The sequence below is a fragment of the Rhamphochromis sp. 'chilingali' genome (assembly GCF_963969265.1).
Source record: "Rhamphochromis sp. 'chilingali' genome assembly, chromosome: 6".
In the NCBI taxonomy this organism is placed as follows: domain Eukaryota; kingdom Metazoa; phylum Chordata; class Actinopteri; order Cichliformes; family Cichlidae; genus Rhamphochromis; species Rhamphochromis sp. 'chilingali'.
In genome coordinates, this window is record NC_137933.1 from 31,416,231 (window position 1) to 31,432,609 (window position 16,379).

The window sequence follows — 16,379 nt, forward strand, 5'->3', positions numbered from 1 at the left end:
TTCTTAGCATATGGTTGTACTTGTGTCCTTTGGAGATTTTCTGAATGTTTGTGTGTTTTAAGCTAGTCACAAACAAAATTCCACACCTGTGATGAGACTCCAGTTGTGGCTGTAATAAAGGTCTTTCCCATTACTACAGGGATGTAGATTAATAGAGCGATACATTACTGTGTACTTGGCAGAGAGCAAAGTCCCAGACTAGTGCGGCGGCAGCAGCCAGTGCTTTCCCCAGAAAGGGATTAGCTAAAAAAAAAAAATCCCCAAAAACTGCAGAACTGTTTTCTCTCTGGCCGTCACATCCAAGATGTCATTAGAACAAAATGGAATCTCTCAGTTTGAATTCCAGAGAACAGATTGACCCCAGAAGTGCTTTGGTCAACGATGTTCTGTTTAGCAGCGTCATTATTGTGAAGCATCTGTCAGCTGCACATATGCAAGGATGGAATGGATATTTTACAGTGGAACTTATAACTCACAAAGAAATAATCAGTGCTATGATGCTTAACAGTGATCCTGGTGAAATGTTCAGCTTTATTCTGATAAATTTAGTAGGTAGTAGGGGAAAAGTAAAACTAGAGATACAGAATAAAGGTCATGCAGTGACTTGAGGTAAATCTTCCTGCCTGGCAGAGAGACGTTCTCCAAAAGTATGGACATGATAGGCATTTACACTCATTGAAACACAGCAAAAAAATTATTTTAAAAAAACCCCTAATATTCTTAGGCAAGAATTGTTCTCCATATGCCATGTAGGAAAGGCTCGCAAGTATGTGTGTATTAGAGCTTATATTTATGCTTCAATTGTACATTTGACTGCCATTCCGCTCTGCTGAATACCCCAACCTGATGAGCTGTCACTGAATATGCCTTTGCTACTATTGGTGTTTATGTTACTGTGATATTTTTTTTTTTTGCTTGACTTGACGTAATCAACCTCTAACTTCCAGTGAATGTCATAACGCTACCGACCGCATCAAGGTGCGTGTGTGGGATGAGGACGATGACATCAAATCACGGGTGAAGCAACATTTCAAGCGCGAGTCAGATGATTTCCTGGGCCAGACCATCATCGAGGTTCGCACTCTCAGTGGGGAGATGGATGTATGGTACAATCTAGGTACGTTACCATTGTGTGAAAATGTGATGACATCAATTACTTTTTCTGATGTACAACATGAATACAATGCCCAGGTTTTGACTTTTATTCATTTATCAAAGTGTTAGACTTTCAAATGGTAATATTGCCCCAACACAATAGCCCATACCAAAAAAACCCCAACTAAATAACTAAAAAATTAAAATAAAGGATGCACATACATACCGTTGCTGCTTCCAAGTCACTTTGCAACCTCTGGCCCAGCTTCTCCTTATAATGCAGTGTTGGGCTTGTTTGTTTGACGCTTGCTCCGTTCTGTATGTTAGTAGGGAAAGCGGTTTCTTGCTGCTGTCCCAGCCTCAGGCTTTTTTTGTATACACGTAGACAAGCAAGGAGGTATGCCCTTTCTGCCTCAGGCTTTCGATGTGTGCATGTTGAAGGGCAGCGAGGTCTCAGAACAGAGCCATGTGCAGAATATAAACTACTACAGATGGAATAATAATTTTCTTTGACTAATGTGATCCTGACTGAAATTGGGTTTTGGATTAAGATGGGTGGCGGGGTAGGTTTGAGGGGTATGGATGTAGAGTCGTTACCAAAATATATGTAAATATATATATATATATATTGCTTCCCAGGCAATCATTATTATGATTATTGCACATTTTGCAAAGTTCACACAGTATGACAGCAATGCAGCCTCATTTAACCGCTTGATGTCTTTCCCCTTCGCTTTCCTGTTACATTGCAGCTGCTTTAGGAGCTGATGCTGATAACTGCTTTTGAGATATAATGTGGTTTAGCTGTGGCCACCATTACTGTCCATGCGCTATCTTTCACTGTATCTGCTCTCATATATCACTGGTTTCACAATGTTGCATGAGGTTGAATGGCAGCATAATGGAAGATCGCACTTTTGCTGAGGTATTACGACTGGCGGGTGTTGTCTTTGTTTGCCTCTCGAGCTAAACGGAAGCAATTTGTGGTAATAGTGACCCCTTCCCACTGCTGCTGCTCTATGCCTTTTTAAATGTCCACAATGAATGTTTAAACAGGCCTTTGCTGGAGTGGGTGTCCACCCCTCCAGCTGCTCTCCTCTCTAAGCCTCTTCAGATCCTCTTCAATCTGGTCCTTTGCGTTTGTGTCTGTCCCTTTGCGTTTGTGTCTGTCCCTTTGTGATGTTATTATTTTTTACATGTCTCTCTCTTGAGCAACTGACTGCAGAGGAAAATTTCACTGCTTTGATACAGAACAGTTGAACTGTATATGAGAGCACAGAGGGGCGCCAGTTAAATGTCTGTAAAGAACCCCCACAGCGTCATTAGCTACCAGAGCCATGGCAGGGGGGCGCGTACGGTGGCCCCTAGAGACAAAGCATGTATAAACTCCAAAACACTTACAAATTCCAAATAGCACGCACAAACTCCTCAACACATACAAAATCCAAAACACATGCAAACTCCAAAACACATGCAAAATCCAAAACACGTACAAAATCCAAGACACGTACAAGCTCCAAAACACGTGCAAAATCCAAAACACGTGCAAAATCCAAAACACGTGCAAAATCCAAAACACGTGCAAACTCCAAAACACGTACAAAATTCAAAACACGTACAAAATTCAAAACACATACAAAATCCAAAACACATGCAAAATCCAAAACACGTACAAAATTCAAAACACGTACAAACTCCAAAACACATACAAAATCCAAAACACGTACAAAATTCAAAACACGTGCAAACTCCAAAACACGTGCAAACTCCAAAACACATACAAAATCCAAAACACGTGCAAAATCCAAAACACGTACAAAATTCAAAACACGTGCAAACTCCAAAACACATACAAAATCCAAAACACGTGCAAAATCCAAAACACGTACAAAATTCAAAACACATGCAAACTCCAAAACACACACAAAATCCAAAACACGTGCAAAATCCAAAACACGTACAAAATTCAAAACACGTGCAAACTCCAAAACACATACAAAATCCAAAACACGTGCAAAATCCAAAACACGTACAAAATTCAAAACACATGCAAACTCCAAAACACATACAAAATCCAAAACACATGCAAAATCTAAAACACATGCAAAATCCAAAACACGTGCAAAATCCAAAACACGTACAAAATTCAAAACACGTGCAAACTCCAAAACACGTGCAAAATCCAAAACACGTACAAAATTCAAAACACATGCAAACTCCAAATCACAACGGAAGTGCTCCAGGACGCTAGGGGCAGTGTTGAGCTCGATTTGTAAAATAAACGGCAAGTTTGTTGCAAACACATGGGTCGTGTCCAAATTCATGGGCTACATTCTCCCGAGGACCCGGCCTTCGCGGTCTACGTGGGCCGGGTCCTCAGAAGATCGGGTAGGCCGGAAGTAAACGGCCGTGAAATTGGACGGTCTAGCCTTCTGATTAGCGTCACCGCTGTCTCGGTGGAGTTTAATAAACTCAGCCGTCTGCTCCTTGCTGTCTAAAATATAACAGGACACTGGAGTAAACTCTCGGCCATCTCACACTTCTGTTTAATCAGTTTTCTGTTTGACGTTTAGTCAGCTGTGTAAAAACCAAGGAGGAACCCACCCGGGGGATTAATAAAGTTTTATTTTATCTAATCTAATAACTTTAATCTCAGCCAAACCGATTTACTCACGAACAAACAAAACACTGAAAAAAAGCCCAACAATAACATTTTTAGGTTGTCTAAGTGACTTATATATTACGTTTGTCACGGCCGGGCAGGTTACACACAGTAATTCGGCGTGCCCGTGTGCCGTGTTGGCTAGACCCAAGCGCGGCGAAGGCTAGCGGTGGGTTTGGAGCAGGCACGCAGTTATTCTAGTAACGATCAGTGCACGAAGCGTGGCTTCGGAACGGTCGTTACCGACAGAGAGCGAGCGGAGCCGGGAAGAGAAAAAGGATTGAAGGGATAATCACTCACGGTTGCTGAATCAGGCGGAGACTGACGTCGGCAGAGTTTCGGAGCTCCTGACACGAAGAGAATGATGTCTGGCGTCTCTCTTTTAACCCCGGCCCCGTGATCAGCTGATCACAGCTGATCACCGGCTGACAACGTTTAACCCGAGCAGCGAAAGTCCGCGGTGATTTGAAAATGATGTGCCGGGAGTTGTGCCATTCTCGGCCGCATCAGTAACCCTCGAGCTCCCGGCTAGCTATCCAGCTGGTGGGTAGCAGACGTCTCCGAAAACGTCGAAGCACTTTAGCAAAGATGCGATATCTTGATAAACCGAGCAGATATTTGATGTTTACACAGCTACTTTCTCGCCTGAAAATATGTTAAAAGTTTATTTTGTGACCCAGAAAGATTAATAAGAGTAATTTTAAAACTTAGTAGCGGCCGCCATTAGCCGGAAACTGGAGCTTGGCTGGGCCGCGCTATGAATTCTGGGATATGGTGGGCCACGAAGGACACACCCGACCCATCCTTCAAATTCGGAAAAAGGAGCACGCATTTGTCGGCTGCATTCGGAGGGGTCTACGAATTTGGACAGCCTTCGGCGCGTCGCTGTGACGTAATCGGTCTACAAATGCGGCCTCAGGAGAATGCAGCCCATGAATTTGGACACGACAATGGGCTCTAGTCTCCGTTGCTCTTCCCAGGTTGCCTAGCAACTATGATACTAACAGCTGGAAACGTGTCATACAACTTTTTTTGACAGAAATGAAGGAGAACATATTTTTTTTCATTTGTTTGTTTGTTTCTACAAGAGCTTTGTGTGATTTGATAAGTATCTGAGGCTGAGACCACAGGACAGTAAAACATGATTTTTGGGCTTCATTTCTGTACTGAACAGTCATTTAAGATTAGCTAGTAAATAACAATTAGCTAATGTTGTTCATGAGACTAAAGTCATATCACTTTGGTAATGTAAATATAATATGGCCAATATTATGGTTATTATATTAGTCATTATTAGGTATTACAGCAGTGAACATGAACTCTTTGTCAAATACTGAGCTTCAGTACAGATTCAAGTTGCAGTTATTTACATGTCTTACCACCTTAAATCTTCACTCAAAGACAAGTATATAGGAATGACTGCCAAATTTATTTGCCACTGAAGCCGAAGGATGGCATCTGAATAAAACCTCTCTTGACATGCCTAGATGACATTAAAGCTTGGTTGGCTCTAAACTTTTTAAATTTGAATGAAAAGAAAACAGATTTGTTGGTGTTTGGACCCAGTGGCCCCTGTGAGTCCTCTTCTTTTCATTTGGAACCCCTGGAGGTTTATTTTAAACCTGTTGTTACTGCCCTTGGTTTTAAGTTGGACCAGTCCATTTTTATCATTTAAGGCGACTGGCAAGAGTGAAATCGTTTCTTTCTAGGCAGCACTTTGAAACCGTGATCCATGCTTTTATTTCTTCCCCTGTGGACTACTGTAACGCACTTTATGTGGGGGTCAGTCAGTTGTTACTCTGACATCTGCAGCTGGTTCAAAATGTATATTGACAGTGCATATATAGGTGTATCATATATAAGAGACAAATGTTGTTCCTTCAGTATGTTGGCATTACTAAATTTGGCTCAAATGCTTATATACATGTGTAAAAAGAAAATGTACAAGCTGTGAGCTGTTTCAAATCAAATCACTTTTATTGTCACATCACATGTGCAGGTACATTGGTACAGCACATGTGAGTGAAATTCTTGTGTGCGAGCTTCACAAGCAACAGAGTTGTGCAAAATACAATAATGTAAACAAGCAAAATACAAGAATGGCTACATCTGAAACTAATAAATATATGTACAATATATAATAGTATATATATGTTTCTGATAAAATGAAGAGTAGACTGATGTATTAAATATTCCTTTATTGGGTGAGAAAATCAGACCATGTCATAACTGCTTTAAGTCACACAGAATAGATATCAGAGCTTTAAACAGGCTGACGTCTGCTAAATGGGTCAAACTGGGCAGAAAGTCTACAAACACATAACATCCTTATAGAATATGATGTAACACTATAGATCAACTTACCTCAGAATATATAAAGCATATAAACAATTACAGCAATATGATGCAACAAACACAGCAGTGCTACTGATCCAAAATACTCAAAGCTTCATAGAACTGAAACAAACATTTATTTTTAGTTCCATTCTGCTGCTGATACAGACTTTAGGTTTCTGAACATTAAACTTGTTGCTGCCTTTCATAGTGCGTAACTTGAAGGCCCTGAGTACTTTCTCCCACACTGGAAACACTGGAATGATAAAATTATTTGAACATTACCTAATAAGACTGATTCAGGACAGACAATTAGTTATTTTAAACTTTTCTAGCAGTCCTTCACAAACAGGGAACAGTCTGTCTATTCTCTCCATCTGTCAGCTGCTGCTGGCTCTTCCTCCTCCTCTTCCTCACATACTGCTGAGATTGTCCTGGTGGATCATCAGGGGTGCAAAGCCTCACAGATGATGTAATGCAGTGGGTCCCTCAGTCTGTCCTCACTCTGGACACTTGCAGGTGTCACACATAGAAATCAAATGTGTGATAAGCTGCAGGATTCAAACACAAGTGTGACTTATAAATACATGTTCATACTTTTATTCCACAATCAGAGAGAAAGAAACAGAGAGAGAGTGCAGGACAGACAGACAGGTGACAGTCTCAGGTGTACACACTGCTACAAAACAGCACCAGAGAAGGAGGATTTAGTGTTTGTGTCATTACGAGTGCTAAACAAGAAGAGTTCCCAGATGGTACAGTGGACACATGTGTGACTCCTGTGATTAAAGCATCTTTCTTTCAGCTTAAGGAGTGAACCGTCAGCTGACTGACATGACTGACTTTAATTACGCATAAAATCATCACATTCTCTGTAAGATTAAAGTCAGCTATTGAACGGCGAATATTTTGAAGTGAAGGCTTTAAAACCAAGTTAGTACAAACGTCGCTAATGTCACATAACTTTCCCGACATGTTGCCAACAGTAATGTTTTAATGTTCTTCATTATAAAAACATTTGCGCATAAATAAGTGACATAATATTCAGTACTTACTTCTGGAAGTTTACTCTTCGTCCGCTCCGCTTCCGCCGTTTTTTTTCGGCAAAATTATCCAAACCACCGCCGCGCTATGAAGTCTGGGATATGTTGGGCCATGAAGGCTACACAGACCCATCCTTAAAATTCAGGGAAATTAAGGACGCATTTGAGGGCCGCATTTCGAGCAGCCTTTGAATTGGGACAGTCTTTGTCGTGTCGCTGTGACATAATCGGCCTTAAAATGCGGCCTTTAATTAAGGCTGCAGACCCCAAATCCGGTCATTGGTACTTCCTGGCTTGTGTAGTTACTAGGTAACAAAAGCTCAACACTGCCCCTAGCGTCCTGGAGCACTTCCGTTGTGTTTTGGATTTTGCATGTGTTTTGGAGTTTGCGCGTGTTTTGGGGTTTGCGCGTGTTTTGTATTTTGCACGTGTTTTGTATTTTGTACGTGTTTTGTATTTTGCATGTGTTTTGTATTTTGCACGTGTTTTGGATTTTGTACGTGTTTTGGATTTTGCACGCGTTTTGTATTTTGTACGTGTTTTGTATTTTGCACGTGTTTTGTATTTTGTACGTGTTTTGTATTTTGCATGTGTTTTGTATTTTGTAAGTGTTTTGGAGTTTGCACGTGTTTTGTATTTTGCACGTGTTTTGTATATTGTACGTGTTTTGGATTTTGTACGTGTTTTGTATTTTGCATGTGTTTTGTATTTTGTACGTGTTTTGGAGTTTGCATGTGTTTTGGATTTTGTACGTGTTTTGGAGTTTGCACATGTTTTGGATTTTGTAAGTGCTTTGGAGTTTGCATGTGTTTTGTATTTTGTACGTGTTTTGTCTTTTGCATGTGTTTTTTATTTTGTAAGTGTTTTGGAGCTTGCATGTGTTTTGGATTTTGCACGTGTTTTGGATTTTGTAAGTGTTTTGGAGTTTGTACGTGCTTTGTCTCTAGGGGCCACCGTAGGCGCGGGATGAAAAGGAAAAGATGAAAGATGAAAAGGGGGAAAAAAACAAAACGCTTGGACACTGCTAGCACGGGCGCCTACAGAAACGCAAAGCAGGAGATGAAGCATCACTGAATATGTTTCCAAACCAACTTCATCCTAAGCCAAAGACTAGAAAATATGATGAAGCATATCTTCCCTTTGGTTTCACCTGCACAAGTGCCAAGGTTGGTCTCCCCTGCAGAATTGGTTTTCCCTTTGTCGGGAGCAGCGCTGGGCTGTTTAAATCACGGACAAACAGTATCCCACATTCTTGATTTTTAGTTCACAAACACTTTTTGTAATGACTAACTACTCCTGACATTTTGGAGATATACATACTATACTATACTTTATACAGTAAAGTTACAGTGAGATACAAATAATATCAGGCTGATCCTGCCACAATTTGTCCCCCGGTTCAAATCACGGACAAACAGTATCCTACAGCTGTTTATGTTTTTAAACCTATTTTGCACAGAGAGGCATTTTTTGAAAAATGTATTGATAGCAATGTTGAATATTATTACACAGGGAAAAAAACAACTACACGTAAAATAATCACATCGTGACGCCTCTGTCTTTGTAAATGGAGGGACAATAACTGTGTGTGTATGTAAGCGTGTAAAACCTGCAGATAGTCAGATTAACAGTATTTTGTCTCTATCTGCCATTCTGCAATTCATCTCATGTAAACAATAACATGGCGCACAGCGTGACGTGAAAAAAGGCACATACCTTTGACGTTGCGTGACGAACTCTGTATTCCTTGTCCACACGTAAACGCAAAATAGGAGTTTTAAAAAATCTCAGTTTTCGGTGATTGGAAACGCCGTTTACGTGTGGACGAAACAGCTGTGTTTTCAAAAATACCCGTTTAGGTGCGGACGTAGCGTAAAAGAGTTAGTAGTTTACCTGTAATTTATTGCAGATTACTTGTATTTGCTTAATTGTTTACTAAATGTTTGAGGTGCGAAATAAACCGCAATGGAGCAAAATATGGGTGTGTGTGGTCGGAGGATGTGTTAGCACGCGCGGGGGGGTGGGGGCGCGAACATTTTTCTTGTAAAACAAAGGGGGCCTAGCAAAAAAAGTTTGGGAACCACTGGTCTAATCCATCATTCTTCTGGTTCTGTGTTTCACTGAATGTGGATGTGTAGAGTCAGGTGGATCCCCCAACATGAACTATCCCAGCATGCAGTGGGACTCGATGTGCCAAGTGAATTCTTTAACTTTGCGGGAATGATGCATGCTTCCCTCATGTGCTGAGGTGATGATGGTGGAAGAGAGTGATGTCCAATAACTGTTAACTGTTTTGATATCTGTCAAAGGCCATAGCGTGATTCATTATTTTCATGCTCACCAAACCACTGAGTGACCCTTCATGCCCTACAGATGGGACCAGTGTCTCTCTGGAAGAGACCACTCCCATGAGAAAAGAAATATTTCATCTTGGGATAAAAGAGATCACCTGAAAACAACTTTGTATTGATTTGCGCTGACCCTTCTTTCTAAGGTGAAAAATAAACCCAACCTGTAACAGCAAATTACTCTCCACAGAGTTACCCAATCTCCTTACTGTACGGGTCGTTTTTTTTTATTTGTCACATGTGGTCTTTGAGTGTTGATATTTGCTAGTGGAGAATTAAACCCAAAAGGTTATTGTATGTCATTATAAATGTTATTAATGCCTCTCGCCAAGATTTCTGTGTCAGATTATGTCATAGATGTATTTTAATGTTAGTTTTTTTGTTTTACACAGTGTTCCTGATTTTTTTTTAACATTTGTCACACTTTCAGGTTTCACATTGTGTTTTAAAATATATATATTATTTATTAATTAAGGGGAAAAGCTATCCAAAACTACCTGGCCCTGCGTGAAAAAGTAATTGTTAAACCATGAATTAACTGTGATTAACCACATTTTTGGAAAGATTTCAATTCAGTTTCACTAGCCACACTTAGGTTTAATTATTTGGTTAATATTGCTAGACCTGTTGAATCAAGAAATGATTCAAATAGAACCTGTCTGACAAAGTGAAGTAGACTAAAAGATCTAAAAAAGCAACACATCCAGTGATGTGGAAGACTCATTGTCAGTTATCACAAATGCTTAAATGCAGTTTTTTTCTTGCTACCAAAGGTGGCACAACCAGTTATGAGGTTTAGGGGGCAATTACTTTTTCACATAAGGCCAGCTAGGTTTGAACAACTTTTTTAATAATAAATGAAATAATCATTTAAAAACTCAATTTTGTATTTACTTGGGTTATCTTTCCCTAATAGTACAACTTGTTTGATGATCTGAACAATTTAAGTGTGACTAATATGCAAAAAAAAAAAAAAAAAAAAAAGGAATTCCAAAGGGAGGAAGCACTTTTTCACAGCACTGTATGTCTCTTCTTTGTAGTGTGGTCAAGGACAGATTTATAAGTGATGGACATTATTAAATTTGATGTTCTTTTTCAGAGTAAGGTCACTTCTTACAGGCTTGAGCTTGTATCTCACGCTCTCACTCTTTTTCTCTCCCTTTCAGTCTCTCTCATCCGTTTTTTTTTTTACTGTGTGCAACAAAACTTGTAGAGATTAATGTGCTTTATGTCTTTAACTTGTTTCGCCATCTGCTATTGTGAAGAAAAAAATTGTCAAAATCAATGGCCCGCAATTTAGAAAGCTGTGCAGAGTAAAAAGAACAAATTACCAGTCCATACTAGTCAATCTGGTGCACGATAACCACACTGCATAGCTCAAAATATAGGAAATGAAAATTGCACCCTGTGTTTTGGATAGAATTAAAATTGAACAAATATTGCCATCTACTCTCCTGATAATTTTAAGTTATTCTAAATGTCTAATCCAGCTCGGTAATGTTTTACAGATAAAAGAACTGACAAATCTGCAGTATCTGGTGCCATCAGACTCAAGATCAGCGTGGAAATGAAAGGGGAGGAGAACGTGGTTCCTCCTCATGGCCAGTACACCTGTTTACACGAGGTAATCAGCATTTGATTTGGTACTAGGAAAGGTTGCTGCTCTAATCCACTGATCATTGCCACAGTTCTAAGCATCATGTTTATAAAGACAGTTACAGCTATGATAAGGTTTTTCATCAGCTGGCATGCACCACCCAAAAAAACTGTCATGACACCGTGCTCCATCACCCTAACCTGTTCCTCTCTTATCTCTCGTGCCACTCACAGAACCTTTTCCACTATCTGACTGAGGTGAAGAACAGCGGGGTAGTGAAGATCCCGCAGGTGAAAGGGGAAGAGGCGTGGAAGGTCTACTTTGACGATGTGTCGCAGGAGATAGTGGATGAGTTTGCCATGAGATACGGAGTGGAATCCATCTATCAGGCTATGACGTTAGTACTACCCTGATCTATGGCCTTTTACCTCACCAATCTGTCAGTGTCTCATTTACCAGAGTGGAAGGAGAAAAGGAGATGTGAGAAGGACGAGCGAAGGAGAACTGGAGTAGTAAAGATGTCTCCTCAGCAGAATCAGAGCTTGGAAAACTATCGAGCTCCCAAGTTTGATTGATTAATTGTTGGTCTCATGGAAAAACCTCCTAACCTGCCTTTGTCACATTGATCATGGGCACACAAACAGTGTTGTTTTCCTCCTTGCTTGTGTCGGTGATCCTCTGTGACCCTTTCTGTCTATAAATGTTTATCTCTTTGTCTCCATCGTGACCCCCAAACACATTCCCCTGCAGTGACACCACTGGAAACATTAAAACCTTTCAATATTGATCAAGGTCATTGATGTGACATTTGACATTGTGCTGTGTTAAAGCAATTGTTAACACTTTAGAAGTCTGCACAATACATGTATCCATCATCCAGTTCACTAGCAGCAGATTTATTTTGTTGTCTTTGCACAGCGTATTTACTTAATCCTCTAAGCTTCAACCCAGATGCACTGCTTTACATTCCCAAGTTTATTTTTGTATTGTATGTGGCTGAATGGATTTCTCCTGTTCTAAAATATTTGTGTTTACTATACTCTTATAAAAAACTCTTTTTTACACTGTTATTTAAACTCTACATTTATAGCTTGGTTCCACCATAGAGACAAAGTGAATGCAAACCACTTGTTGCTCTGTGTGACATTGACTGAGCTAGTCAGGAACTACCGCAGTGACATTAGTACGAAAAATAACTGATCTTTAATTAAGGTTTACTTCTCCGTTTTAATTGTCTATACACGAGCCTGGCTATCTTGAAGCTATATTATCTCATGTAAAACTTAGTATGTTTAAGCTATCTCTTGCTTGACTATGTGCCAAAGTTTGAGACCGTTTCATAACTTCAAAATAAAATATAGATGTTATAGATGCATGATTGCAAAAAAATTTGTAATTTGAGCCAGATGTTTGCTAGGCAACATCATCATATTTGATATAGATGAGGTCCTTTAGGTGCTTACTGTGTACTTGTGTGCCAAGGTGGCTTGCTCAGCTCTTCCTTCTGCAGTCAAAGAGAGATTTCAAGTGTTCGACTTCTGTAGATGCATATCAGATGTTATTGTCATGACTCAAAAAGGATCAAGTGTTTTTGATGTTCTAGCTGGATAAATGCTATAAATGAGACATTTCAGCCCATTGGTAGGTGGCTGCTAGGGAGCACGATGGTGTCATAATATTTGATGTAGATAAATCCTCAAGATGTGCCTGTGTGCCACGTATGTGAAGTATTGTCAAGGAGCTGTTCGTGGATGGGCAGATTGACATTTTCTATGTTTTAGGGGAGATGCCTATATGGGGATTTAATTAAAATTTTGCCTTAATAATTTATATATATATCTAAAATACTGTATTATAGTGAGATACTTTTCAGTATATCACATAGGTGGGTAAACACAGAGAATAAAGCATCCTTTACCAGTTGAAATAAAAAATGGGTTTTAGAATTAAACAGGTAAAGATAGTCTCTTGCATTATATCAGCTATTATCTATTGTTTGCTAATGACTTTTACTGCAGTAATTCATTAATAATGAGTCATTGAGTATCTCTGCAATCTGGTTTCTGTATGAGCTGTTGTTTGAAAAGCACCATCGAAGTACACCTTTTAAGCTCTGTTCCCACTGCACTTGTTGGGCAGTCCCACTAGCTGACTATGTAATTAACTGCTGCCTAACTAAATCAGACCCTAATTACACACAGATTGTTGGCAAATTGAATGGAAGGCTCAACTCATATTTTTGCTTTCAAGTTTGAAAATCAAGTGATCAAACAGGACTGAGAATTATTTTCAAATTATTTGCTTAAAATTTGTTAATTTCATTTATTAACCACTGACCTCTGAGTATGTTTGATTCTCGCACCACCTACTCTCTTACCGATTATGATTTAACCCTGTGGACTTTATCTTTTCTCCTGCTGGCCCTGTAGGGCAAACATGCAGCTGACTTTCTTTTTAACCTTGCAAAGTCAGTTTTAATTGTTTCCAAAATCCATCAGTTGTTATCACACAATATCCACACAAGAAAGGGGTGCAGCTGCTACAACAACAGCCCAACTATAGCACAAGCATTGTTGACATGTTGGATCATATTGGTGCAGCAAACTGATGGAGAGTTGCTAGCTGACATGTTGTTGATTCACTGTGACAGTTCATTGTATCATATGAGGGATAGCCACATTATTTAAGGGCAGTAAGTGGCCTGATTACCCGCTTTATCACGTGGAGTTAATGCTTCAGGCTTGAACCTTGTTTAACCATGGTGTTTCTCATTATGTTTCATCAGGAATTTATGAAAGGTCCTACCTTTCTGTTTTCTTCATCGCTGAACCTTGACTCAGAGTAACTCCTGACATCATGACTGCGTAAATCACAGCAGCTGTGAAGGCTCACTTTCCCTCCAGTGCCCTTTACAACAACTCCTGGCATACCCCTCCCTCATTTTCGTTTTTCTTCATCGCACACTATCACCACTCCCCTGTCTCCCTGTCCGCATCTCTCATCATCTTTTTTTTTTTCATTTTTCCTAGCTATCTGAACCCATTAAATGATATGTGAGTGTGTAGTACATCTCACCCGCTAGTAAAAAACCAAAGCAGGATAACTTTAGGGGAGGCAATGTCTTCCCTCTTGGAAATAGGCTCAGGAGATCCAGCTCTAAAAGCACCATGGGAATTCAGCGGATGCCATCATCACTCTCTTTGCATCATTCACTTTGCTCTCCTAACCCCAAGTGCTCCTGGGTAATTTGGAGGCTGAAAGCAGAGTAATTAAATCGGCCTCCCAATGAGAACGTGTTTGTGTTTTTGTGTGTGTATGTGTGTCTGTGTGTCCGCTCCACAAAGAAGAAGGGGGAGTAAATCTGCTACCGTTACTCCACATAACTCTGTGGAAGTGATGACTCACTCAGCAAGATGTTCTTAGTTTCAAAATGTCTGTTTTCAGTCTAAATGCCCGACTCTTAGACATGCTCAAATCTGTGGATTTGAATCCTATTAAATTCATAATACCACCATGTGAAAAAAACGCCACTAAAAATAAAAATCTTGAATTCAAAACCTTAAATGAGAGCATATATGTTTGTATGTCATCTTTACTATTCTGTCAATAGTAATATTGTAATGTGCATTAATGTGCTCACTGTAGGCATTTAAGCTTCAGCTAATTTTAACTGCGTCGCATTGTTGGCTACAGCAGCATATCGAGTCCTGTATGTATTTGTATATTCCCATCGCCTTGAAGCTCACTGGCCACGTCACTAGATATACCTGTTCAACTGTTAGTTAATACAAATACCTAATCAGCCAACCACATGGCAGCAACTAAGTGCTTTACGGCAAGTAGAAGTAGATGAGACAACCTGTCCAGTTCTTTTACAGCCCAGATTTCGACTCAGTGACAAATCAATTGGTTCCTAAATATTTTTCCAACTCATGTAATACTAACATGTAATACTTTAAATTATCATAAATGTAATTTGGTGATATGTAAGGTCATGCAAAGTTGTAATCTTTAAGGTAGTATCTAAAACTGTAAGACTGAAGTACAATATTTGCCTCAAAGGTAGTGGTGCTAAAACATACTAAATGTATAAAGTTCAGCTTATTTTATCTTGCTTTAAGCTCTCATGCATCCAAATGTTTGTTTGCTATGGGTCATGCCTGAGGCTGAAAAGGCAGCTCAAGTGTGCATGGTTTTGAGATGCATTAAAGTAAACATACAGATTATTGCACCTATTAATTTTATATGCGGTATACTATCTACAATAACAACATCCTGCTGCATTATGATTTAAGATGCATTCCAAATGGCTTGTGGAGCAGCAAGATGGAGTGTTAAAAGGAGCATATGCTCCTCACTCAGGCATAGATCCCTGCTCAAACTAGGCCTCTCAGGCTCCACCACTTAATTACTGCTGGGTAGCGCTGCTCAGATGTGTGTAGAGAGAAAGGGCAAGTTTATGCCAAATCCAAAGTGGCATGTGCCGCTGTTACTGTGTGTAGTCTAAAAGTCACAGAATCAAAAAAGGATCTAGGGAGATTAGAAAAGGTAGCAGGAAGATGTCAAGTTTGCAGCAGTAAAAGAGCTCTCATTCATTTCCATCCTCACCCCCTCCCTTGCTTTATTTTTAAAGCACCATCCAGTACTGAGATCTAATTTTTGTTGGGCTGATTTCAGCTAAGCAGTTCAAATACTGTGCTGGAGTCTATCTCTGTGATATTTAAAAATACAGGATTAATGGTTCTCAGTTAAATTTACACGTTTAATTTCTCCTCCTTTGAACCTCCCTTGATTTACTATTAAACCTATATGCTCCATCTGTTACTTTGCAGCCTTATGTCGTTAACAGTATAGGTTATACAGCTCAGTCTGATTTATGACACAATTTTCTATAGATACTCATTGAAGACACATTTTACTGCATGAACACGGGCAGTGGTCTACTTGCACTAACTAACTCTTCTAACAGAAGTAATTGTTTGGAACATTAAAATATGTTCTCCCTTCAGCCACAGGAAGCTGAAATATGATGAGGAAATACTCTACTGCTCTATGTCTTCTCACTTTCTTTTTTATTGTGGTTACTGCAGTAACACAGAATATTTTTCAGCCTTTTTTCTCACCTTTGTAACTTAGCACATGCATTTTCTCACCACTATGTAAGTGCGTGTTGAGCTCTTGATGCTTCTTTCTGAAATTGCCCAGTTGATGTGGGATCTTAAGTTGTACTTTTTCATGTAATTGTTTTATGTTCCCTTGTGAAGAAATCATGCCTTTTTTTCTTACTCTCTCAACCACTT

General features: G+C 39.6%; 1 protein-coding gene across 1 annotated transcript in view; it reads left to right on the plus strand.

The window, feature by feature from the left end:
* The window catches only part of unc13c (unc-13 homolog C (C. elegans)), a 117,653-nt gene that overhangs the window by 38,679 nt on the left and 62,595 nt on the right, over positions 1–16,379 (plus strand). Inside the window, exons 10-12 of the mRNA XM_080885900.1 lie at positions 948–1,117; positions 10,991–11,106; positions 11,313–11,476. Coding sequence (XP_080742026.1) covers positions 948–1,117; positions 10,991–11,106; positions 11,313–11,476 — 450 coding nt within the window. The remainder of the gene's footprint in view (positions 1–947; positions 1,118–10,990; positions 11,107–11,312; positions 11,477–16,379) is intronic.